Here is a 25,235-nt window from a genome sequence, read left to right on the forward strand (position 1 = left end):
TGTGGGGAAGTTAGCACGCAAAGAAAGGCCGTGAGAAAGAAACATTTCACTGGGTTATCTAGAAGGTCCTGCAAGATTTGAGTGCCAGTCACTCTTCGTTCACAGCCAACTTGATGATGCACCACTGTAACTGTGCTCCCTTCCTCCCTGTCCCTCACTTCTCCCAGGGACCACATCCACAATAAGCCACCTGCACATAAGCCTTTATCTCCGGCTCGACTTTCTGAAGGTACCAGGTTAAGAGACAGGGAAGCCAAAAAAATGACAGCTCCAAACCCCTCCTCATCCCATAGACTCGGAACTCCCAATCACCTTTTCAGTGGCTTCTATGTAAACAGACAGCCGTGAAAACCAGACATTTGAGAAAACCATCTCAAATGAAAGACAAAGGCCAAAACAAACAAGATAGGAGAATAGGAATGTAACTAGGGAGAAAGAGAGACTACGTAGGAACAAGAAAGCTTCCAGATCTTACAATTAATGTCCTCAGAGACAGAAGATCCTGCATCCATAAACTAAGTCCAGGATGACATTTTAAAGAAATTAGGATAACTAAGGAGCTCCTGGAAAAAAATTTAAGAACCAGAAGAACAGAAGAAAACATTGAAGAAATCTCCCAGGGAGTAGAGGAAAAAAGACAAAAGCGACAGAAAGCAGCTAGGGTGGGAGGGTTGCGGGGGGAAGGAAAAAGGGCTGAGATCAGTCCAGGATTCCCAACATCTGAATAACAGAAGTTCCAGACAGGTGCTCAACAGCAATCCTGGAACCCAGAAGTCATCAGAGTGATGCTTTCAACACACCAAAGGAAAATGATTTCCAATCTGCAATTCTATTTGAGTTGAACTACCAGTCGAGAGAAGGGGAGAACAAAGACATTTTTAGACCTGAAGATTTCAAAACAATTACCTCCCATACATCTTTTTCCTCCAGCAATTAATGGAGGATGTGCTCCACCAGCTAAGAGGAGTAAACCCAGAAAGAGAAACATGCTGGACCAGGAAACAGGAGATCCCACACAGGGGATACACAGAGGAAGCCCCAGGATGGGAGAGAAGGGGACCAGGAAAGCTTGTGCAAACAGACGTTGCCTACAAATCTACGCCCGAGGTCTGTGCTGGGCTCCTGAGCCAGAGCCACTGGTCTCCAGTGCGAACAGGCAAAGCCAATCACCTCTGTTGATGGGACATTAAGAGATCTTCAAAGATAATGATGTAGAAGGAGACCAAATGATGAGACAGTATGTCCCCTAACATCATGAGGAGTTACCTTAAAATCTGGCATTTGGCCCCATACCCTGACTCGAGCCTTTATCCAATAAACCACAACACAGAAAATTTAAGAACTTTCCATCTCCCTGCAACCCTGCTTGCTCGCTCCCTCTCTGTGTCTTTGTCTCGCTCTCTTTCTCATACTCACACACGCAGATATATGGACTGTGGCTTTGGAAAGCTATCCAAACCTGTAACAGAGGGGAGCTGGCACTAGGGGGAAGGAAAGGGTCTCGGTCTTAAATTTTTCTGCCACAGATTCTTTCAGTTTTTAATGCAACAAATAAAACAGGATTATTCTCCATCCAGATCCCTTGGAGGCCCATGATCTTCAATTGAAGACTTCTCACTACTTGCTCTCTCCCTACTGATTTCTGTATCATGTGCCATGTGCATGTACCACCGATTCAAAAAAGGGGAATTTCCTAACAATTAGTTTCAAATGATGTATGGTCAGGTGAGGTCTAACATACATTGCAGACATTCACTTAAAGCCCTCAAAGCTCACCCATCAATAGCGAGAGGGGTCCCTTAAAAGCCACGGCAGGGCTGGCCCTGCCTTCAGTCTTGGTGGGAGAGGCCCTCAGGCCCTGACCTTTTAGAGAGTTTGTGATCTGATCTTCAGAGCCAGTTCCATCTTTATTGAAGGCCAATTAGTCACATACACCTTTTTAACAGTATGTTAATTTTCACTTTAACATATAATCTAGGGCCAGATAAAATGGCCTCTCTTGCCCTCTTCCATCAGCTGCTGGCAGAGAATAAAAATCACCAGAGAGGGCCACCAGCATTTCTGGTCTTGCTCACCTTTGTCACTGAGACCACACTTTCACTGATGGCGCCTCAGGCCCGCAGCCAAAGGCTGGAGAAGCGAGTCAGGACCAAAGTTGTTACGTGAGCATGGGCTACTAGGCCTTTTCACGTGGAGGACTAAGTGTGAGGAGCGGTTGGGGCTTCACTAGAATCTGTCTGCCAGGCGGCCTTCGATGAGGAAGACCGCAGCAGCAAAGCTGAAGCTGGACAGCAGGCCTGAGAGCCTCAGAGAAGGCCAAGGAGAAGAATGGCCAGACACTACGAAATAGAAAGGACTCAAACCCATTCACTGCTTTAAAAATTTAGTTAAACTACAACTCCAACATCTCCTGAATGGGGAAATAGAAACAGCCGCTCTTTGTGGAGTTGTTGGGTTTTTTTTTTTTTAATACATATTTTTGAAGTAGGAAAACTACCTGTTCATTTCAAAACAGGGCACTGGCCGAACGGGTGGGGTGGGGTGGGGGTGGGGGTGGGGAAGCGTTTCAGACGCACTCGGCTCAGTCAAGGTGACAGACTCATTTGCCTGCTGGTTTCTCTCCACATCTTCATTCCCAGGGTTCCAAGGATTCAGAGATGAAATGTCAACTGAACACACCCCATACCAGTCTAATTTCTCTTGACAGCCTGCCTCACAAATTATACAAATTTCTGAAATCAAGTATCTTTGAACATGGAACACAGACCCACCATCCCGATCTGGAAGGAGGAAGACTCCACGTGGAAACTAAAATCACGGTAAACTAATTTGCAAAGGGTGGGGATGTTAGCGTCAGAAATGGTCTTCTGAATTTAAAAATAATGACAATGGGGACTATCAATTAGGCAACGGGCGCTCGGAGCCTATGCGCTGGCTCGGCTACAATTTTTTTTTTTTTTAATGTCTGGCAGAATGTTTTACAAACTAAACCCAGCAAGACTACAATTCTACCAGAAGGTGCCTCAGATGGTTTTGCTAATAATTTTGATCAGCTGAAATGGAGAAAAACATCATTTCAATTATTCACTTTCAAAAACCGTCAATTTTCAGTTGGAACACTAAATGCCCCTTTCTTCCCCCCTCTGTCGCCACCGAGCAAATAAAGCCCAACCCCAAAAGAACCCTCACAAAAAGGAACCGGGTGTGAGCGGTGACATTTTTGAATATGTGAACCTAACAAAAATCTTGTCGACATGAATTTCTTGCCGCTTGGAAGTTCAGTCCAGCTTGTGTGCCACTTCGCTGGAGGAGAGTGAGTTCCTTCAGAGAACGCGCGGGAGGCTGGCATTGCTGCGGCGACTAACATGGGGAGTGCGAACCACCATATATTGGCTTTTGTTTTAATAGCCTTTTAACCACCTTTGTTAATGGACTGAATGCAATTTAGATATGGAACTTGGCTAAAATGCAGCTTCAATTGGCTATTAAAATTTAAGAGCCAACTAAGATAGCTAATTACAAAAAAAGCCCCAGTGATAATGCTAAGCAGAATTAGTAACAGCAAATGACAGTCTGTCTAGTCTTATTCCCATAGGGAAAGAAACTCTTAACTGAGAAGTCAACCAGACAATGTGCAGCAAACCTAATTGCATTACTGGTATATTATGGCATACAAATCTGGCAGCTCCCGGGGACAAAACCGGGAGGGAAGTCTGTCAGACTCGAGTCAGAAAGCAAGTGACCCTCTTTTACATCCCAGTTAGAGCAGATTCCAGGAAATTTTCTTTTTATTCACAGCTGATGGGTAAGTGCGGTTTCACTGAGGAAAGTTCCTGTATAGCCCTGGCAGGGACTGAGGACGGAGCACGGAAGGAAGAGGCCCTCCAAAAAGCACCGGTCGAAAGGAGAAGATCCTTCACCTACCCAGAATGAGTCTCCCTGTAGATGGTTAGGTCTGCAAAAGACAACAATAAATATCTGACTGCTAAAAAGTTGGGCTTAGGGAAAAAAATGTTCTACTTCTTTGCTTCATTACAGATACCCTCATTATGGCATCAGCTGAAGTGCAGACTAGCTCTCCTGTGAAGATTTGTCATGTGTGGTGGCCACTTTGAATCGGAGGTACCGGAGTCTTTAACATTCCCTAGTCAAGCGTCTCCCTGCTGTGCCTGTAAATGTCAGTCCAGTTTTTTCACGGCTGTGCGCACAGATTAGAAACAGCGGGCGAGCTTGGGAGTATGACTACAATACCAGTAAGGACACTTGTCTTCGTGGCACTGCTCAAGTGATTCCTGGAATGTAGGACCCTGCTGTTTTCTAATATTTACACACAACTGGAGTCATCAAGAGCAGTAAATGCAGTCTAAAGGCAGCTTGCTTCTTTTGTTAGGAACTTTACATTCAAATAGGGATAGCAACAATAACACCAAAAAAATTTTTAAAAAAATTAAAAACCCACCATTTTGAAAAGTTTCATATTTTCCCCCAATTTTGCCGCTAAAAGACCAACCAGGTATTATCCTGACTGTTCACTTAGCTCAACCCTCGCTTCCAAACATTTTCTATGTGCATCACACAGTTCACTGGGAACAGCAGGTGTCTGGGATTCTTGACCTCGAATTGTGTTTCTGCAGGTTGTGCTTTCTCTGACCTCTACAGGAACAGACAGGGCCTTGGAAGCCATTTTCATGTAATTTCAGCCACCTTTGCTTTCTGAACACTTTGCATGGCAGAGCAAAGACTTATTTCGGGGCTGCAGCACCTGGAATACAGACAACTTCTTTGAAAAACCTGGTTAGGAACTTTAAAAAAAAGGGGGGGAAAAACCCACCACAACTAAACGTGTATCTTAAGAAATGTCTAAATGATCCTTCTTTAAATTACAAATGGTAGGACAAATTACGTATCTTTGTCATGAGCATTTCAATCTCTGCCAAGGATTTCTGGACTAGAAACCTGAAGGGCCGGGGCGGGGGGTGGGGGGTGGGGGGCATGTGCTGTTGCATGCGGGACCAGATCACACAGCTTTGCAACTGCAGTGTTAAAACCCATCAGGATGTGCACAATACTTCTCCAGCTGAATGGACTCACGCCTTAGCACCAAAATGTTCTGACGAGTTAATGAAATAAAAGAAGACAAAAGAACACAGTTTTCTTTCCCCAGTTTGGGGTGGGGGGTGAGCTCTTCCTAGGGATCTTAGGAACATTTCTCTATCTAGGAAAGTGCAAGAACTATTCCTCCCTTTTCCCTTCACTGGGAAATGGAATGGAATCAATAGAATCAATATGTACTACCCAACTGTAACTTTCCCTGTGATCTATTGCCCTGGAACATTCCAGTGTTCAGAGTTAGCAGACCCTTCAGGGGCTCAACTCTGACATTTATACAGTGCTAGCACATCCTGGACCCTCGTGAAGAAAGTTTGGGAAAGCATGTAGGGGCATCGCTCTCATCTGAGAATTATACCAAGAAGGATCAGCGTGAACTTCTGTACTAAGATTCTTGTGTCAAGGTCAGAAAGAATTACTGAATAGGCAATTTTTCAGTTTCTAAACAAACTAGCCTGGCTGTTACAAGGTCTTCATGTATATGACTGTGATCACTCCTCACTCGCTTCTGAAAGGTATTAGCAGCAGAAAGACAACCTACAGAAAAGCAGGAACAGATTCAGACCACTGTCCCCTCTCTTCCCCTTGCAAACTCTGGACTGGCCCTTGGAACTTCTTCCCACCCCCGCGCACCAGGGACAAAAGTTATCTTACAGATCATTTCCAGTCATCCTTCCGATAATTCAGACTTCTAACGAGTGCTGCACTTTAAATCAAAAGGAGGAAAGAATTTTCAGAGATCATTTACGGTGGCTCACTTAAATAAAACCATAATTTGCTCAATGCAGAAATTTTACAGGTTAACTTGAGCCAAAATTACAAAAATTCAGGAACGCTACTCACAAATTGCAAAACATTACTGTCATAATAAAAAGCTCACCACTATATGAGTAATACATGCTCAGTACAGTGGAAATGGTAAACATTTTATTTGCAAAATCACACCCAAGAATAGAATTGCCTAAACCACCTGGTCAGCAGTATACTGCAAAGAATCACTGATCCAATGTGTGAGGCTGCTGCTATGTATCCAGAGACCCTTTTCCAGTATTGATTCCTCAGTGTGCCTTGTCCTCCTTATACCAGCAGAGCTTAATGAATGAGGGGTATAGAATACCTGTAGAACTTTAAAAGAAACCAAAACTCACAAAACCTTATTTATCTATGCAACTGCTATAATTATGAGAAATTACGAAGGCATGGTAACAGGACTTAAAAAATATCCTACCCAAAGAACAGGAGTTTGATTTTTGTAGTGTAGTAAGCTCATAAGTGAATTTTTTCTTTCATTTTGATTTCTACTAATGTGGTCTAGGAGACAAGAATAAGTAAAATGGCATTAATTACAAATGTGTGGTGCTGGCATAAGGACAGACAGATCAATGAAATCAGACAGTCCAGAAAGACACCCTGGTAAAATAACTTAATATATAATAAGGCAGGCATCACACAAACCAGGGTATAAGGGGCTGGGGAAGATTTATTTAACAAAAGTACTGGAGGACGCCTGGGTGGCTCAGATGGTTGAGCGTCTGCCTTCGGCTCAGGTCATGATCCCAGGGTCCTGGGATCGAGTCCCACATCGGGCTCCCTGCTCCTTGGAAGCCTGCTTCTCCCTCTGCCTCTCTCTCTCTCTGTCTCTCATGAATAAATAAATAAAATCTTAAAAAAAAAAAAAAAGTAATGGAGCTACCGGTTAGCTATTTGGAAAAAAAAAAAATACATTGTGATCCTTACCTCCTGGCATAGATATGCCAAAACTAATTCCATATGGATGAAAAATTTAGGAGCATTAAGACAAAAAGCCTAGAAAAAGTTATGGTAAATATTTCTGATTTCAGGATGAGGAATATTTTAAAACACTGGTGGAAATTACAATGAAAAAGATCAAAAGATTAAAGCCATAAATATTAAGTTTCACAAAAATAAAAAATATTACCACCAACAAAAAACAAATGGGAAAAAGTCAGCAACAAATATAACCAAGGGTTAAGATCACCACTATACAAACAGTACAATCAAATACACCAGGAAGAAAACAGAGCAATTAGTTTACAAATAAAAAATAATTGCTCAGGTTCACTAGCAATGAAAAAAAATTTACCTTATCAAATGATAAAAATTAGTAATATTCAAGGATGACAAATCTAAGCTGTGCACTCTGATTTGCTGGGCAAAGTGCTGGCTGGTGGATTTCTGCAAAGCAACTTGTTAATATGCATCAGTAACCTTCCATTTTCATAGTGTTTGACCCAGTGGTTCCCTTCTGAAAATCCAAGGAAATAGATTCGCACATGTGGACAAAGATTTCTGCCTAGTTTAATCAAGAATATTACTTATAGGAGCTCCTGGCTGGCTCAGTTGGCAGAGCATGCAACTCTTGATCACGGGGTTGTGAGTTCGAGCCTCACATTGGGTGTAGAGATTACTTGAATGAACTTAAAAAAAAAAAAAACTTAAAAAAAAATTACTTATCCCAATACCAAAGACAACTTAAATGTCCAATATTAGGGAAATGGTCAGGAAAGCGTCATAAATCCACAAGAAAAAATATTACAGAAACATAAAAATTATATTCATGAAGTATCTATAATAACGTGGAAAGTATTTAATTCTAGCTTTAAAAAGCTATATATGAAGTTTTATATCAAGTATAATAATTATTTGAAATAAAAATGCATAGAAAAGCCTGGAAGAAAATGTGTCAAGACATTCACAGTGGTTGCCTGTGGGTGGGAGTAATATGGCTGGTTTGTCTTTTGATACTTTTCTGTGTGTTCTAAATTTCCTAGTGACCAGGTATTATTAATAAACTTTGGTAATCACAAGAATATAGCCAACAAAATAGCATTTTAAGGGATAATCAAGCACATATTGCTCAACCACATATAAACACATACACATAAATACATATAATTTATTTATATTTCCACCACTAATTTATTGCTAGGCGACTTAGGCCTTCATATGCACATTTAATTTAGTAATTCAAAAAAATAATTGAGGCTTTATAGTTCTGGCCTATTAGCATTTTATTTGTCTTAAGAGATCACTACTGAAGAATACCTAGAAGCTATTTTACTTCAGGGCTTAGTTGGTTACCAAACATGTATTGGTTGCTTTCTAGAACATCTAGAGCACGTACTGCCCCCACAGTGTGAAGGACAAGAGCCTGGCACAGGTGTCGATCCTCAGCAGACCAGACCATCTCAGCTCACTAACAACCAAGGAAAATGGGAGAGAAGGCAGGACCGCATGGTGCCAGGAACACCTGTCAGAATGTGGACGCTGGGTTATGAAGGAACAAAGACTGGCAAAGTCCACTGAAACACGGACTGGAAAGGAAACAAAAACGATGCAAGATAAAAATAGTAAGTACAAAACTGAAAAAGGCAAAAAAAAAAAAAAAAAAAAAAAAAAAGCATAACGCCGAATGACGAGGCTATTTGATTACTGATTTAAAATAAAGGGAGCCTAAAAAAAACCCAGTGTAAGGTAGGAAGGAGAAGAGCAGCGGAGTAAGGAGATGCAGCCAATGAATCCAACTGGCTACTATGGCTACTAGTTTTTAATTTCTGCAGCCCTGCCAACAGAGTAACATTCGAGAAAATGCCAGCACTTGTTAAAAACAGTATGTGAGGAAATATCTGTTTTCTTAATATTTAACCAACAGGTTTTGCTATGTTTTTGTGTTTTGGAAAATAAAAAAGGCTAAGGCATATACACAAAAACACACCACACACATTTTATCCTATTTTATTTTTTTATTTTTTTTAAAGATTCTATCTATCTATTTGAGACAGAGAGAATGAGAGACAGAGAGCATGAGAGGGAGGAGGGCCAGAGGGAGAAGCAGACTCCCTGCTGAGCAGGGAGCCCGATGCGGGACTCGATCCCGGGACTCCAGGACCATGACCCGAGCCGAAGGCAGTCGCTCAACCAACTGAGCCACCCAGGCGCCCCATTTTATCCTATTTTAAGCATCAATGTGTTTGAAACAGAACTTGAGAGTTGATTTAGGTGTTACAAATAAACTTGGGACCATAACACTGATGAGCACGAAAATCCAACATTCTACGGAAAACAGGAGGTTCTGCCCAAAATCTAGTTCTCTCTTCTGCAAAGACACACAGCTCAAGAACTTCAGGAGGCATTTAAAAGATGAACTTTCAAAGGAAAGTCTGCAGATCTGGTCTGCACTTTTCAACATCTGACCACTACAGTGACACGTATTCCATGTGACACCTAAACACCCACATTTGGGGCCAAAGTTTTAGAGTCTCAGTGTTGGCTCAGAGCTCCTCCAACGTGGTTCCACCTTGACAATCTGGGGTATGTTGACATTCCACCTGTACTATTACTTAACATTTTCTTTAAATCAACTCACTTTTTTAAATACAGAAATACCTCCTTGAAGCTTGTCCTAAGCAACAGAGAAATCACCAGTTTCATGTGCTACTTATGTTCTGAACACATATTAAAATACATGCTTAATGCTTAAATGCTGAAATAAAAGTGTGTCTCTATGTCATCTACAAAGATGGAATGTGCCATTAAGCGGTAAGGTGTACCACCCTTTGGGAAATCCAACCCAATTCCAATTTCTGCAACAAAGTAAACCTTGAAATTGTTCATATAGTTTAAATCCCAAGCTTTTATTACCAGGGAAACTATAAAAAGTTCAAATCTGAAATTCTCTGATCACTAAAACTCTCGAGTGCTTTGGTTTACTGCACAGACATCATATGCTACAAAAACGACACTTATAAGAAAAATAATCTCCTGTGAATGAGCAATAAGTCTGCTTTGTTTTTTTTTTCCACAGGATCTCCTTAAAAGAAGCCAGTCTATAAATCTGTAATCATGCTACCACTGGATACTTTATCGTATTTTCTTTTCATACAGTTTGCATGCGTAGGTAGTCATTCTGCAATCTCACTTTCAAATACATGGGTTTGGTCTCCCACAGACCTGCTTAGTACCCCACTTTTGCTTTCATAACCCTTTCCCTTTTTTGTTCCTCTTGCTTCATACAGCAGGTGCTCAATAAATGCTTGTGGAACTGAACAGAACCAATGCAATCCAAATCTTATGGCCACAACAAATGGTGTATTTGTATCATGCAAAAAGAGACCTTTATTTTAAGGTTTGTATATCTGCTTAAAGGGGATGATTTTGCCAAGCATTTCTATACACTCGGGGCAATGGACAATGATTAGAAAGTACACATCATGGTGGTTTTTCTTACAGCTGCTTCAGAACCTCAAACACATACAGCTTGGGATCAGCTGAAAGAGTATGACCTATAGATTTTCAATTTTATAATTAGCCTTTAATAAATTGTGCAAAGTATTTACTTAATAAAAAAGTTTATATTTTTCAAAGACATAGTATTTCATGGTCAGCCCCATCCTCAAAGACTCACATGAAAATATAACATTTAAAATAGAAAAAGAGGAAAAAGTCAAATGACAGGAAGAAAAGAAAAGTCGGTTGACAGCATTTGATTTACTTCTGGACTCTCTTTCTGGTTTTTGAACCTTGAAGAGAAAAAAAAACAAAGAAATTCAAATCATTAACTTACAAAAACTAAAGAACAGATATATAAGCATTTCCATATATACTTATTCGTATCTAAAAATCTAACTGACTATGAGGATTTGTGGAGATTAAATTCCTACACAAAAGTAATGGCTAATAGCCTGAAAATCTTAGGAAATTGTGTCCATTTTTTAGTATGTCCAAAAATATGGTAACATCTACCTTTCAGTCTTAAGTCACAACAGAACAATTTACAAAGGCACTGAAATCTTTCTCCCCAAAACTTTTATTGTGCAATTTAAAACAATAACTCCTAATGTAAGCTATAGCAACAAGACAGGCCTTCATTTCCTGGAGGGAAGCGATGAAGTAACGCATATTCTGAAAAGCAAGGGATAAAATGTGTTGCTTTTTAAAGCCTGTTACCCATACTCTCTAGGCAGGAGAGCCCTAGCCCTGGCCATTCCAAAACACAAAGTCTTTCCCACTAGGAATTAAAGAGATCCCAACTGAGGAGCCTTCTAAAGATGCATCACATCTGATACCAGTCAAAGTACCTCCTGACAGTTCCCATCCAACTACTCCTGAGTTGGAATAAATCCGTGATTCTTTACTGGGGGCGGAATTCTTTACAGGAACTCCACCTCACCAAGGAGACTCTTCCCACCTAGCACCCCCACTCTACCTCCAAGGCGAGCACAGCAGTCGGAAGGGTACGTGTAAGCCTGATCACGGCTGCCTAGCATGGGCCAATGATGTGTGCCTTCCCTCTGCTTCACGCCTCCCTTGGCCCGGAAAAGAGCAACGGTACCAGGGTGAGGGGCAGCATGGTCACCCATAATTAATCAATGAATGCACTAAGCAACAGATCAATACTTCTTTTCTGAAATGTACAAAACATTCTTTGAATCTCGGACAAAATATTTACCACATCTAATAATAAATCCTAAAGGTTTTCTGTTTATAGTCTTAGTTACTTGTGTGGAAGATCAGTTTAAAAATCAGTGTTTTGTTTTGTTTTTTCCAAGTTCCAGTTTTTATTTCATTGCCGTATTTTTTTTTTTTTGGATTTTATTTATTTGAAAGAGAGAGAGCACAGATAGGCAGAGCAGAAGGCAGAGGGAGAGGGAGAAGCAGGCTTCCCGCGGAGCAGGGAGCCCAACGCGGGGCTTGATCCCAGGACCCTGGGATCACGGCCTGAGCCGAAGGCAGCACTTAACCGACTGAGCCACCCAGGCGCCCCGCCATATATTTCAATTAAAGCAAACTTCAAATTTACATGGATATCGTTTTTTTTTCCTGCCATTGATAATAGATAGCCTTTACTACAGCTGGTTTAAACTTTTGAGCTTTTTCCTCAATTTTTGTGATAGATAAAAAATATTCCATGGTAGATTTTTAATTTTTTATTTCAAGAATTTTGAAATTAATTTTGCCTAGAAAAGGAGGAATACTGTGATGGACTGAGGTGGGGCGTAATAGGGTATCACAAAATCCAGGTCAATAATCAGTACTATAGTACATCTTCCTTTCAATAAATTTGGAATAGTCACATTACAAAGGACACTTAACAATAGTTATCACTCTGTTCAAGTAGTAGTATTATCACTAACATCCTAATTTGTCATTTTATGCTTTTTTTTTTTTTTTACTCTTAAACACCACTGCTGCTTATCTCCTTCAATCTAGATTTAAAATTTTTCACTGCAACTAAAAACACTACGTGGAATTTATTATGTAATCAGGATCCTGCAACGTGAAGTCTTTGCTGCAGGTATCAATTCAGTATTTTCCCTAATAATCAATTCTAATTGTGGCAGAAAAAATATTTTTCCTCTTCTCGTCTCTTTAAAAAAATATACCCATTTTCATAATTTATTACTATTGGTAAAAGGTGCAATCTTAAGACTAACGTGTAAAATTTGGTATCTGAAAAAGGAAAAGTACTCTTCTATGATTTTATTAATGCAGAAATTTAAAATAAGTGGGAAGTTTCTTTGTAGTGTGCCCTTAAAAGTATCCCTTTTTTGACTAGATCATAGATATTCGAGAGGTAACCAACCGTCAATCCTGCTTCCCTCAGATTTCTCAAGAATGGACCAAAATTCAAGGTTACTTCAAATATAACACTCACAAGAGAAGGTTGTAGAGTACTGTCCATTTTATGAACGGGAGGGACAAAGCAGCTAGCCATAAATATCATGGCTACATTAACTAATTTTTAGTCCAATTCTGAAGTACTGGGACGGTTTTGAAATGCCAGAATATGCATGGTTTTTTAAGGCTTATCATTTTGTGGGGGGGAAAATTACTTGCAGCAAATAACCAAATTTTCTCAATTGGTAAAAATTATGCCTTGCATAAAAATAAAAGGATTAGAGGCCTCTGTTCTTCTTGAAAACCACCCCGTCACCCCCTCTCTTTCTTTGAGAAAACCTACACAATACACATTTTGAAAGCTTTCAGAATGTGTTCTTACACAATAGACCACCAACTAGTCAAAATGAGTTTAGGTGTATCAAGAAAATTATACATGTTTTCAAAATGGTCTAAATAGATATTAAAGGAAAGGTGCTCCCATTTTGCCAGGCACAGCATTCTGAAAGATCGCACAGTGAGAAAAATCTCTTACCATATTGTAAACCATAAATTGTGTTTGAAAATAAAACTGTTAATGAAGAAACTGACGTTTCTAAAGCTGCTGTTAGAGGTAACCATTCTTGAAACACGTTTATGACAAAATCTTAGAGCTCTAGGACACAGAAGTCACTGAATTGTATTATATATTTTTTTAAAACAAAATTCAAACACAATAATGTGCCTCCTCCAAGTTATTTTAAAATGATGAATACAAATACGTATTTTCATGAACACTGGCCTTTTTTTTTTTTTTTGCCAGAAGCAATAACATTTTACCATCTCAGGTAATATTTCTCTCATTTATGAATATTTAGACAATAAAATACTTTAGCCCTATACTTTAGGAGAAAGGATAAATTACAATAAGAAGAGAAACAGCATTTAAGTAAAGCAATTTGGAGTTTATATAAATCAGGGAGAATGTGTTTATTCTCTATCTTCTTTTTGTTTAAACTGAAACAAAAGATCTGGATTGTTCTCCTCAAATATGCAATGGGGTCCACACTCTTCTTTTGTTATTAATAAGTAAAACAAAAATACTCATATATTTTCTCCCAGTGAAAACCAGCAGCGTAAGGACCTTAAGTTAAAATTTGGGGTATGAAAAACATTTTTTCATAATTATAGTCCAATTTAAAATTATTGATGTATCAAAACAAATAACTCTGATGCTCATTAAGCAAAGTTCAGGTAACAAATGACCTTCAGGCAGTCAGGAGAGGCATGAGTTTTCTCCACGCACAGCTGTGAATTCACTCCAGTCTAAATGGGTATCAACCTTATTATCACAATGTGGGCTGGTTCCTTTGCTGAACTGAAACTCTCTGTTTTAAAAACTTTTTAAGGGATTTTTAAGAATATTGCTCTATCTTTACAAATGCTCCTTAGTTTTGCTCCCACTCACTGTCGTAGCTGCTGCCGCTAGCCTCTGGCTGACACAGGCTTCCATGCACTGCTCCTCGGGACTCCTCACTTCCTAATAACAAAATGAACAAGACGGGAGGCGGGGAGAACAGCAGGGATCGGAAAATGGCTGCAGGAGACAGAAAGGAACTTCTTCAAAACCTTTAGCCTCCAAGGTGAGGTTCTATCCTCCCTCTCTAGATACCCCCAGTACTGTCTGGGGTGAATTCATGTGAACCTAAGGAAATTCTATCCATACTACACAAGAAAGACAGTGTTAACAGACTCGAGTGCAGAAGATTCTCTTTGAAAGTCAAAGGCTTGTCTTCCACAGATGTGCACAGGCGGACACTACCAAAGGGAAGGTAAAATAGGTCCCTGGCCCGACTCAACAGGGCACTTGGGCTCTCATGAAACGTTTACCAAAAATGAGCCTTTTCTATTAGAAAGTGAGAAATGTTTCAGAACCAAGAAAAGAATAAATAAATAAAAGGCAGCGAGATAGGAGAGAAGTCTGGAAAAAGAAAAGCCTGGTACCACAACCAGCGCTCAATCTCTTCATCGCGCCCAAGAAATCATCTCTTGTGAAACCTGGAACCTGTTTTCCCTTTTCTGGGCTGCCCAGAGGTGCACCTACACATCTGCACCAGCCGTCTACGAAGTGGACCACACGGAAGCCCAACCCCACTGTGCCCTTTGCAGATGCAGCCCTGCTGATGCCAACGCCAGCTCGGCTCCATACTGGAAGAGCCTTCAGCACCAGTTTACGAGCCATCTCGGAAATGACTTTATACTCTGCTTTTTGCTTCAAGAGCTTTGAAAAGTGATGACTGAGGCTTTAATTCCTTGCGCCCCAACTTGTTGAGAGACAAGAAGAGCTGGCAGACTTTGTGGGGGGCACACGGATGGCTCAGGCCCGTGGAACTTGGCAGCCGCAGTAAGCCCAGGTACTACTCGCCAGATCTGGACCTTCCCCTGTATCCCATGATGTGTAATCCGTGTGCAGAAATGGAAAGAGAGCAGCCTGAGAGGTAAGAGCTCTGGCTCTGCCATTTCAGTGCTCCATGTCTTGGGCTCCCTAGATGCAAAATGAGAGTAGCTCCCCACCCCAACTTCGTGACTACTGTGAACAGTAAATAATACAATGTATACAAAGGACACTGTGATAACACTATACAAATAGAAGATCCTCTTGTATGATATTTTATCATAAAATCAAAATGTTATGACCATAAGTTAACCTCTTACTTAGCGGAAGGAAATGAAATCTGTGTTTATATATGGAAAAAGCTAATAGGCAAGACTGTTCAACTTACGGGTTTTTGTGGCCTCTTCTGTCTGTGTACCTGAGCATTCCATATCTTCAACACTGGATTCAGTGCTCTCCTCGATTCCTTTCTTGCGCTTGGTACACACAAAGATTTTTGAAAAGAGAGAGAGATGTGGTCTGATGGTCAAAGAAGTAAATACACAAACTTACCATATACTAGTATATATGTGAATCTATCCAGGTGTGGGTGAATCAAAACATACAGTAAGAATACACACAACTACAGGGTGGTAGTTACCTAAGGGGAAGGGTCTGTGGATGGAAGAAAATGGGATTAAGAGAACCTTCAACTATTCAGTTAGTCTGAATGTCAGCTTGTTTGTTGTAACCACCTCAAGCTTTTATGCTTTTTATAGTTCATAATTGAAAGCCTAACCATCAGGATTGATGATACAGAAACTCTCTTTTAAAAGCAAAGCATTTAACAAACTTGGTTTCACCACTCAGGCCAACGATACTTATTCTCCGCATTTTCCAATGTGTGTGGGCTATGTGGGGGGAGGGAGAGTAATCTACTTGATAAAGGGGAAAATATGCACCTTGTGCATATAGTATATCACTGGTTATACTCTATCAATCAATGGCAAAATTCTGCTCATGAATCAATAACAACAAACTTCCAATAAAGGTCTTCTTTTGGTATACTTTTCATTAAAAGTTTAAGGGGGACACCTTCCTGTAAAGGAAGAGTCTTAAAAGTACACAGCTTTCCTAAAATCTCCAAAATAGGTTGGATTCTCCTCAACTTTCTATTTATTTTTTCCAGCTTTCTATTTATTTTTTCTAGTTGAGGGTTACTTAGGAGTTAATGCTTAAATTCTGTCACCAGGCGGTCTTCCCAAGTGTTCGTTCAGTTTCTTTTTATTATTTTCTATCACTATGACATTTTCTAACTAGTTCAGTCCTGTGTGAAGTTTTTAAATTACTCCACACGTCTACATGTGGGAATCACTACGGAAGGACTTAGTAATAACTTTACAACTTTGTATTTCTCCTGTAACTTTATCCCATGTAGTCTCAAATTTAAATGCGTTAAAATCCAAATGATAATTCAAAGCTTCCCTGGGTGGCCCAGATTTCGTTTAGGAAGTCCTCTCATCTGTCCCAAATTTCAGATTCACAATGCATCGGAACGTCCTCACTTATATTTTCTAACAATTAATATTAAGTTAAACTTCATCTGAGCATTTCCCTTGCTTCGGGCCATTCCCCACACTGCCTGCTGACAGCACACGGTTCTCTTGCCTGATGGCAACCGCGGGTTCTGTTCCACAGAGAGCTGCATGAGAAAGCTCCACTCTACTCAAACCACATTACTTTAAAACCCCAAAATGGTCAGAACTGTTATTATCTACATATTACAAATAATCCCACTGTTTCAAAATATTCTTAAGGTGGCCGTGGAAAGTTCAGAACTCCAAGATCCCCGCCACGCTCCTGAAGAAAACACTTCACCCAGACAAAAATAACTTGACTAAACCTTAAGAAACTTTCAAAGGCATTCATTTAGCAGATTTGTATATGGAGATATTGCCTCTCAAAAACAGCTGTTAAGAATGGCTGTAACTTCATATAACTGATGAGAGAAGGGGAGAGTGCCTTACCTCTTTCTTTTCCAAAGTGTTGCTTCATGATTACCATCTAAACCCTGCTGGGCTGAACAGATTGGTTCGATAATTACATACAATAACTGCAGTGGGCAGGTAACCCTCAGCTGGCACAGGGCAGCTCCCCTGTGAGAACTTCCATATGCAAACTGCACTGATGGAGTGCATTAGGTGCATCTTTCCTGCCGGTGCACAGGCCTGATTAACGCCAGCCAAGACTCCAAGGTTAGCATGTCAGCAGATTTGTGATGCATTAGGCAGGAATAAACACAGACACTTTTGTTCGTTCGGACCAAAATTAAGGAGGAATATTTCACTACTTTATTGCTTTCCATACAGGAAAGAATGCATTTTCCGATTTTAAGGAGGCAGATTTTTAAATGCTCATTATAAAGGGAGCTATCCAATACATTCTACCCAAGAACCTAGTGCATTCATCTTGTTCTCAAGCTTATTTAATAAAAAAGAGCTTTCTTAATCTCCATGCAAGTAAATTACATAGGAATGAAAATCAGCCAGTATTCAACCAACAAAAAAAAACACCTGTATTTTAAGCATCATGCAATAGGTAAAGCACTGAATTTCATTAGTCCATACTTCAGCTGGGTATCTCCTGCCCAACTTTTCTGAGAATGTATTTAGTTTTGACAGAAGGGGCCAATAGCCTACAGGAAAAGACCAATTTCAAAAAAAAAAAAAACCTTTCATATTTAATAGCATTTAAGTGTGTTATTAATTCTATAAGGCAATGAGCAAAATTCCAAACAAATTCACTGGCAGCTTCTTTCTCCTGATATCTCCTAATGCCTCACTTTGTTATTTGTCAACATCTTGGGCTTCAGATAGTGCATATTTTGGTTCTCTCTGAACAAAAAACGGCTTCACAAAGGGACTACGCTAATCTCTGATTCTGTCATATTCCATACCAGGTCCCACAAAGTGCCTCTGCATCTATAAATGAAATCAAAATATTATACAATACACCAGAATGATTTATAAACTTAGAATAGAGTTTTCTTTTAATTCAGCACAGCTAAAATATCTGCAGAAAATTAGGTTTATTTCAAAGGGCATTAGCGAATGTATTACACATTGTATTTTTGAAGTGTTCAGATACGCTAGGCTAAAATTTAGTTAATTAGCAGCTTCTCACTTCCAGCTTAGAAACAGGAAGACAAATCAGCTAGATGCATTTGGACTGATAATTTACTAATAGTCTAAACACTGACTAGAGACCACTTAGAGACTTAAAGCTGTTTTAACAGGACAAAGAATAAAAATCCTGCGAGGCAAAAACCGAAGACCCGTTCATTCTTTGCTTACCAGGTCACACATCAAAAGTTCACCTCTAGATGCTTTCAACAGCCTCTAAGAAAAGCCAATCAGATCCATGGCTATATCAAAGGTGAGGAGTATTCAGGACTGTTGTTGGTTTTTAACTCTTTATTATAAAAATCACAAATGTTTATTATAGAAACTTAGAATATACAGCCTAAAATTTCTAAATGTTTGGTACTATACATGTGTCGATGAACAAAGAATTCTAAATACAATTATTTAGAGATTGACTGCACCAATCAGTTCATCTTATTTACTTAAGACCACCTGAAGTCACCATGCAAATGGTACAGACTTTATAAACTAATAGCATGATTCATCTATGCTCCTACATTCATTAATAGCAACCAAAAAAAAACAGGTTGTTACTCGACAGTAACTAAAAAAACACAGAACACCTATCTTCTATGAAAGCAAAGCAGACATGTGTGTTACACAATACTTACAAACCAGCAGAATTAGTTAAAATTCACACTATAGACAGAAAATGCTGAGGCTGGAGACAGAAGAAGGCTAAGAGAACTGGCTCAGTGTTTCTCAGCTGGGCGTGGGAAAGACTAGAACTCAGAGCTCTTCGTTCCTGCTCCAATTTCCGTCTCAGAGCTATGCCGCCTCCCTTACAGTCCCCGGCTGCTGTGCTCCCACGTTAGCACATCCCTTCCTAAAGAGGGAGAGTCCACCGAGCTGTGTGCCTGGCAGAGCCTCGTCCACACTCCTGTTTCTCCCTTCTATATGTGCGGAGCTCTCGTGGAGCCTAGCATGGTTATTTTACACAGAAATATCTATGGGTCTGCACCTCTCAAGCAACAATTCAACTAGTGTTGCAATAATAAAGAGCTGACTTCCTATTTTACTCCAAGCCCTTTACAAACTGTGTAATGTTTAAGTGGACTTAAGTAATTACAGATATATTTTGAGAAAAAGCAGGAAAAGGTCAGACATAATCGGAAAAAGAAGAGATGAAAAGATGGGAAGTGGGTCAGGAAGTGAGTGACTTAAAAAGAGGGGCAGATAAATTTAAAGAATAATCTAAAAATATTCTGCTAGAATGCATTAAAGTGATTTATTATTTTAAATGAGTTCTAGTGATAAAGGCTGTAACAAGAATCATGAATATTACAATTTCCTTCTGCAATAACATGGGCCTTTACGTTACCAGGGGCAGAGAACCCACCACATACTAACTAAGCACCCACTATGTGCCTGGCACTGTTACAGTCTACATCCTCAAGGTGAAAAATACATGCTAAAAAACAGATTAAAGCAAAAGAGTAATCTTAGCTTTTATCAAAACATTAAACACATACACATTAAGTCTCTAAAACTCTAAGTCCTGGAAGAAATCACTTCAGAGTTCTGTAAATCGTCTTAGGTAAGTGTCCAGAGTAACCCCACATGCACGAATGCCATGTGGTGAAGTATCGATGCACTGTAAATGGAGCCCATGCAGGACTTCACTGTATTTGTAGTTGCTGTTGTCACTGCTTTGTTCAGATGTCCTGTCAACACGTTTAGGTATCTACTCTGGAGGCAGGAAGAGCAAGTACAACTCGTGAATTCTGCTAATTATTAACAGGTCTGGGGGAAAGGGCTTAGCAAAATAAAATGTTACAACATAAGACTAACAAAGTTACGGATATTGTGTTCTTCACTAGTTCAAGTTCTCCACTCTTAAGATGCCATGAGGAATGAAGAATTTACTGTCATTATCCGAAAATGAATTAATGCCACCACGTGTACAAAAACTGAAATGTCAGGTGACTGTAATGTGGGAGACGGTCTATGAGGAGCTGAGAGGGTGACAGCACAACACGCGCGATCTACTCTCGTGGGGGAAGGACATAGATTTCAGTGACCCTGAAATGTTCACACCCACAAACAAGCTAAATTGTGTGTAAAATAGGGGACATTTGGGGGGTAGTATTTCAACCTCTGCCCCACTAAACTCTGAAGAAATGAACACAAAATAGCAATTAAAAAATATTTCAGCAGCAACAGTGACAGAGCCTCTCACCATAACCATTGGGAAGTTGTGGCCAAGAAGAGTCAGACACTTTTAGAAAGAAACATGTGGCTCCTGAAGAACCATATTGGGGAAAAGAACTTAAGTGAACACCATTCAGAAATTTTTCACCACTGACCTTCAATTTACAAAATATAAATAGGAAGCTTGAAAAGAAAGACTGGAACAGCCCCCTGGAAGAGACATTCCCTACTCCCACAGTCCCTCATTGAAAGCAGGACATGTGATTCTGTTTCTTCCCTGGAGAAAGAGGGCAGAATAACCACAATCATTCAAGACTAATTATTTTCAACAATAAACAATGATTTACCAAAATATACGACAAAACAGAAAATGAGTAAAACATAGCTAAAGCCACAGAGAAGAATCTCCAACGAGGTTTCTCTCCCGTGGATTTAGATTTTACCAAATTTTTGCCTCCTCTGGCCAGGAAGGGAATGGAGCAAGTACTGAGGAAAGACAGGTAATCTGACCTGCGTACCAGCTGAGCCATGGCCCTCCAGATCCTCCCAGAGTATGAACTGCAGGCAAAAAAAGTCCCTTAACAATGCCAAACCCTCAAATCCGAACCCTGAGGAAAAGCAAAACAGTTTAATCCAATGGGAAAGCCAAGGATTCACAAATACAATAATCTGTTAGGCCCAGGTAAAGCTATTCTATTCACTATTAATACGATCCAGAGAAGAAGCACGCCAACAAAGTTAGAAATCTTGGGGACAAAAAGAGAAGATGATAAATGGTCATAGCACACAAAAGACAGCTGAAGATTCCACTCTGAAAGAAAACACATTCCTCCCAAAAGAAGAAAATTTCATAACATGCACTGGAGGCTTAAAAAAAAAAAAAAAAATTAAAAAAACTGAGTAAATGAGAAATGATAATTTAAAAAAGAAAATGAAGAGATAACAAGGAAACGGCACAGCCAATAAATAGAACAATAATCACTACAGAACTTATATTAGAAACATCAAAAAACAGCAGACAGAGCTGACAACCAAATGACATGAAGTAAAGTTCTATGGTAATTCCAGATGATACAAAAGAAACAGATGAAGAATTAATAAGCACTTAGAAGAAAACAGACATGGAAGATGGGTATGATCTCTACACAGCCAGAGACAACTGCAAACATGACTGAGATAAATGAAAGACCACCTAAATACAAGGGTGTACCATATTCACTGACAGAAGAGAATATTGTGAAGATGTCAATTCTTCCCAAAATGACAGAGTCAATGCAATCTCAATCAAAATCCCAGAAGTATGTGTGTAGAAATTAATAGGCTGATTCTGAAATTTATATGTAAAGCTGAAGGGCCAAGAATAGCTAAGACAAAAAGAAGAACAACAAAGTTGGAGGACTTCCACCATCAGATATCATTATGAAGCCAGTAGTTCACCTATTGTGGCTTGGCAAAAAAGGTAAGTGGGCCAATGGCACAGAACAGAGTTTCTAGAAGCAGACCCAAACATATATGGTTACCTGAAAGTCTACTACATGCTGTGGGGACATTACAGACTTTTCAATAAAAGTTGAAATCAACTTTGAAATCAACTAGCTATCCACAGGAGGTAAATAAATACAGACTTACACTATGCACAAAATCAGTTGCTGTTAAATCGTAGACCTGAATACAAAAGATAGTATTTCTTGATAATAACAGAATTCTCTTCATGATCGGGGTAGACAAAATTTTCCCAAAATAGAATACAGAAAGCACTAACCATAAACAAGAAGACTGGTAAATTAGGCTTCATTAAAATGAAGAACTTTCTGTTCATCAAGAGATATTACCACATTAACAGAATGAAAAGATAAACTACCAATTGTAAAAAAAAAAAAGAAAGAAAGAAAGAAAAAAAATGTGTGTAATACATAGATTGCTTATATACAAAGTAGTCAAGTCTGGCAAATCAAAAGAAAGCTGACAACCTCCCCCCTTTTTAAGGAACAAAAAATCTGAAATGCACCACACTGAAAAAGGGCAATGGAGACTGATACGCATATGAAAAGGTGTTCAAAATCAATATTCTAAAGGAGATTAAATTAAAACAACATAGAAACACCAGTACACACCTACCAAAATGGATAAAATTAAATATAATGCAAAAGCTAGTGTCGATAAGCAACTGGACCTCTCATAAACTGCTGGTGAGAGCATCAGCTGGGACAGCTGCTGGGAGAAACTGCTTGGCAGCACCTACTAAAGCTAAACGTAAGTAAGCCCTCTACCCCAGTACTTCCGCTACGTATATACCCCACTTGAAATAAATATATGCAGTTCCCAAAAGAAATTACAAGAATGTTCTTAACCAGCATTACCACAACTGCCAAAAACCGGAAACAGTATAAACGTTTGTCCATCAATAGAAGAGATAAAGGAATTATGATGTACTCATATAATGGAGTGCCATACTATACAGTAACAAGAAACAGAAAACTTGTTGCATTCAACAGCATGGAAATTCAGACATATAATGAATAAAAGACACAAAAAAAGTATACATTGTATGGTGCTATTACTATGAATGTTCTTTAAATGGCAAAATTAATTTATGGTGTTGTAAGTCAAAACACTGCTTATTCTTAATGAAGGATAATGGCTGAGAGGGGGCCTGAGAGAGGTTTCTGGGGCTCAAGTGATGATACATACCTTGATCTGGGGGATGTTTAAATGTGCATGCTCAATTTGTAAAGTTCAAATTCCACATTTACTTGTGCATTTTCTGTACATATGTCATAACCTTACTTAAAAATACAGAGAAAATGGACGCCCAGGTGGCTCAGTCAGTTAAGTGTCTGCCTCTGGCTCAGGTCATGATCCCTGCGGCCTGGGGATCAAGTCCCACATCAGGCTCCTTGCTCTGCGGGGAGCCTGCTTCCCCCTCTCCCTCTGCTGCTCCCCCTGCTTATGCTCTCTCTCTTTCTCTCTGACAAATAAATAAATAAAATCTTAAAAAATATATATACACACACACACACATATAGGGAAAAAAAGCTACCTGCAAAATCCAGCCCAAATAAGACAAGATTTAAAATACAGAGCTCAAGCACCTAGGGAAAGAATCATTAGTAAACAATGAATCCACTTACATAAAAAACTAAGGCTAAATCCCCATCAGAAAACAAAGAAGTGTCTTGACTTCAACCATCTAAATTTATCTAAGGAAAATACAGTTTCTATTATTCTAGCATGCTAACCAAGTTAGACAGACTTTCGCCAAATTCAGAGGGTTTATTTGGGGCCATCTAACTGAAACTACAGGCTGCACGGGATGCAGTCACCTCAAGAGACAGGAAGGTGTCCACCAGAGGAGCTGCAGGCCACTGGCTGGCAATGGAAGGCCTGGACTCTTATTCGTCTCTTTATACCATGTTCCAAGCTGAGTGCCAGCAGGGATTTATTTAATGGTTAATCATTTTTCAGAGAAACTCTAGGAAGGCCAACTAGCATAATATAACTTAAAAGAACTAAAAAATATGGGAGTGGAGAGAAGGGTATGTGCGAGTCATTCATAGGAAACAACAGTATATACTGTCTGAAAATGAAAAAATACAAATCACAGGGCCACACTCCAGACCTACTCAATGAATCTCCAGGGATGAGACTCAAGAAATTCTAATGAACAGCCCTTTTTGTTGGCTTGGGCAAGCAACTTAATCAAAACCTTACAAGAAAATAGCTAATGGAGGTATTAATGTCCTTTTAACTTGCTGAGTTCTTTCCAATAAATTAAGCTGTTCTTAACCCACATGGGACAGGAAGGAATTCTTTAAGGATGGAACTACATGCTATTGATCTTTATAGCCCCAGGGACCTAGCCTAGACCAGGTACATAAATTAGACCTTTACATTGTTGAATGTTGATTTAAGAGTACACACTGAATCCAATAACTGCTGGAACTGGACTGCCCAATTCTAACGCAAGTGTTCAGTTATAATTAACAATGAAAATCTTTGGCTGTGTACTTCCTAAGGGTAAAATGATGCTTAGTTTTTTTCCACTTCAGCCTTATGTTATCCCAAAATCCTGTGCTTTAAATAAAACTCGGGCTACTGAGGCTGAAAACATTTTCAAGTGGGTAAATTCATATTTCACTCTAGTTTCCAAATTTACTGTACCATAATCAAGCATGGCTATTTAAAAATGGATAGAAACCTTGTTTCATTCCACTGCTAATCAATTCTCATAGGTTTTTACCATAATGGACAACTCTCAGGAACATAAAGAGAAATATAAATTGTATTAGTTAAAACTATCCCTTTTCAAAAGAGATTTGAATGTCATAAATACAAAGAATATATCTTAAAAAGTTTTAAGAAATCATGAAAAGGGAAAGGAGAAAATATGCTAATTATAAGGATTAACAGAATTTCTATGATTAAGCATCATAATTAACTCTGAGCTTCCTAGTAACCAGAGCAAAAAATGACATCTTGATTACATACCCCTTGCTAAAAGAAGAGATGGCATACTAACTTATCAAAGCAAAAGCTTTTCCTTGTAGAGAGCCCCTAACTTTTCAGTTGGTGGAGCTGTGCTTTTATTTGCTTTAAATAAAGGGTATTTACAATTTATTTGAAGAAAATGTCCTGGGGCTTTAAAAAAAAAAAAAAGAAAGAAAGGAAAGAAAGAAAGAAAGAGAGAGAGAGAGAGAGAGAGAGAGAGAGAAAGAAAGAAAGAAAGAAAGAAAGAAAGAAAGAAAGAAAGAAAGAAAGAAAGAAAGAAAGAAAGAAAGAAA

At 39.3% G+C, this 25,235-nt stretch overlaps 1 protein-coding gene across 3 annotated transcripts in view; it reads right to left on the reverse strand.

Moving 5' to 3' along the window:
- The window catches only part of VRK1 (VRK serine/threonine kinase 1), a 122,308-nt gene that overhangs the window by 28,792 nt on the left and 68,281 nt on the right, over positions 1-25,235 (reverse strand). For 2 of the 3 annotated variants that reach the window (XM_034992890.1, XM_034992891.1), the window contains exons 12-13: positions 15,510-15,597; positions 9,936-10,649 (exon numbers count right to left, since the gene is read on the reverse strand). The exons of the other annotated variant lie outside the window; for it this stretch is intronic. In XM_034992890.1, coding sequence (XP_034848781.1) covers positions 10,618-10,649; positions 15,510-15,597 — 120 coding nt within the window. In that variant the 3' untranslated portion in view covers positions 9,936-10,617. Of the gene's footprint in view, positions 1-9,935; positions 10,650-15,509; positions 15,598-25,235 lie in introns of those variants that run through there. 3 annotated transcript variants of the gene reach the window in all.

This window comes from Mirounga leonina, unplaced genomic scaffold (genome assembly GCF_011800145.1).
Source record: "Mirounga leonina isolate KUSES-001 unplaced genomic scaffold, KU_Mleo_1.0 Mir_82, whole genome shotgun sequence".
In the NCBI taxonomy this organism is placed as follows: Eukaryota; Metazoa; Chordata; class Mammalia; order Carnivora; family Phocidae; genus Mirounga; species Mirounga leonina.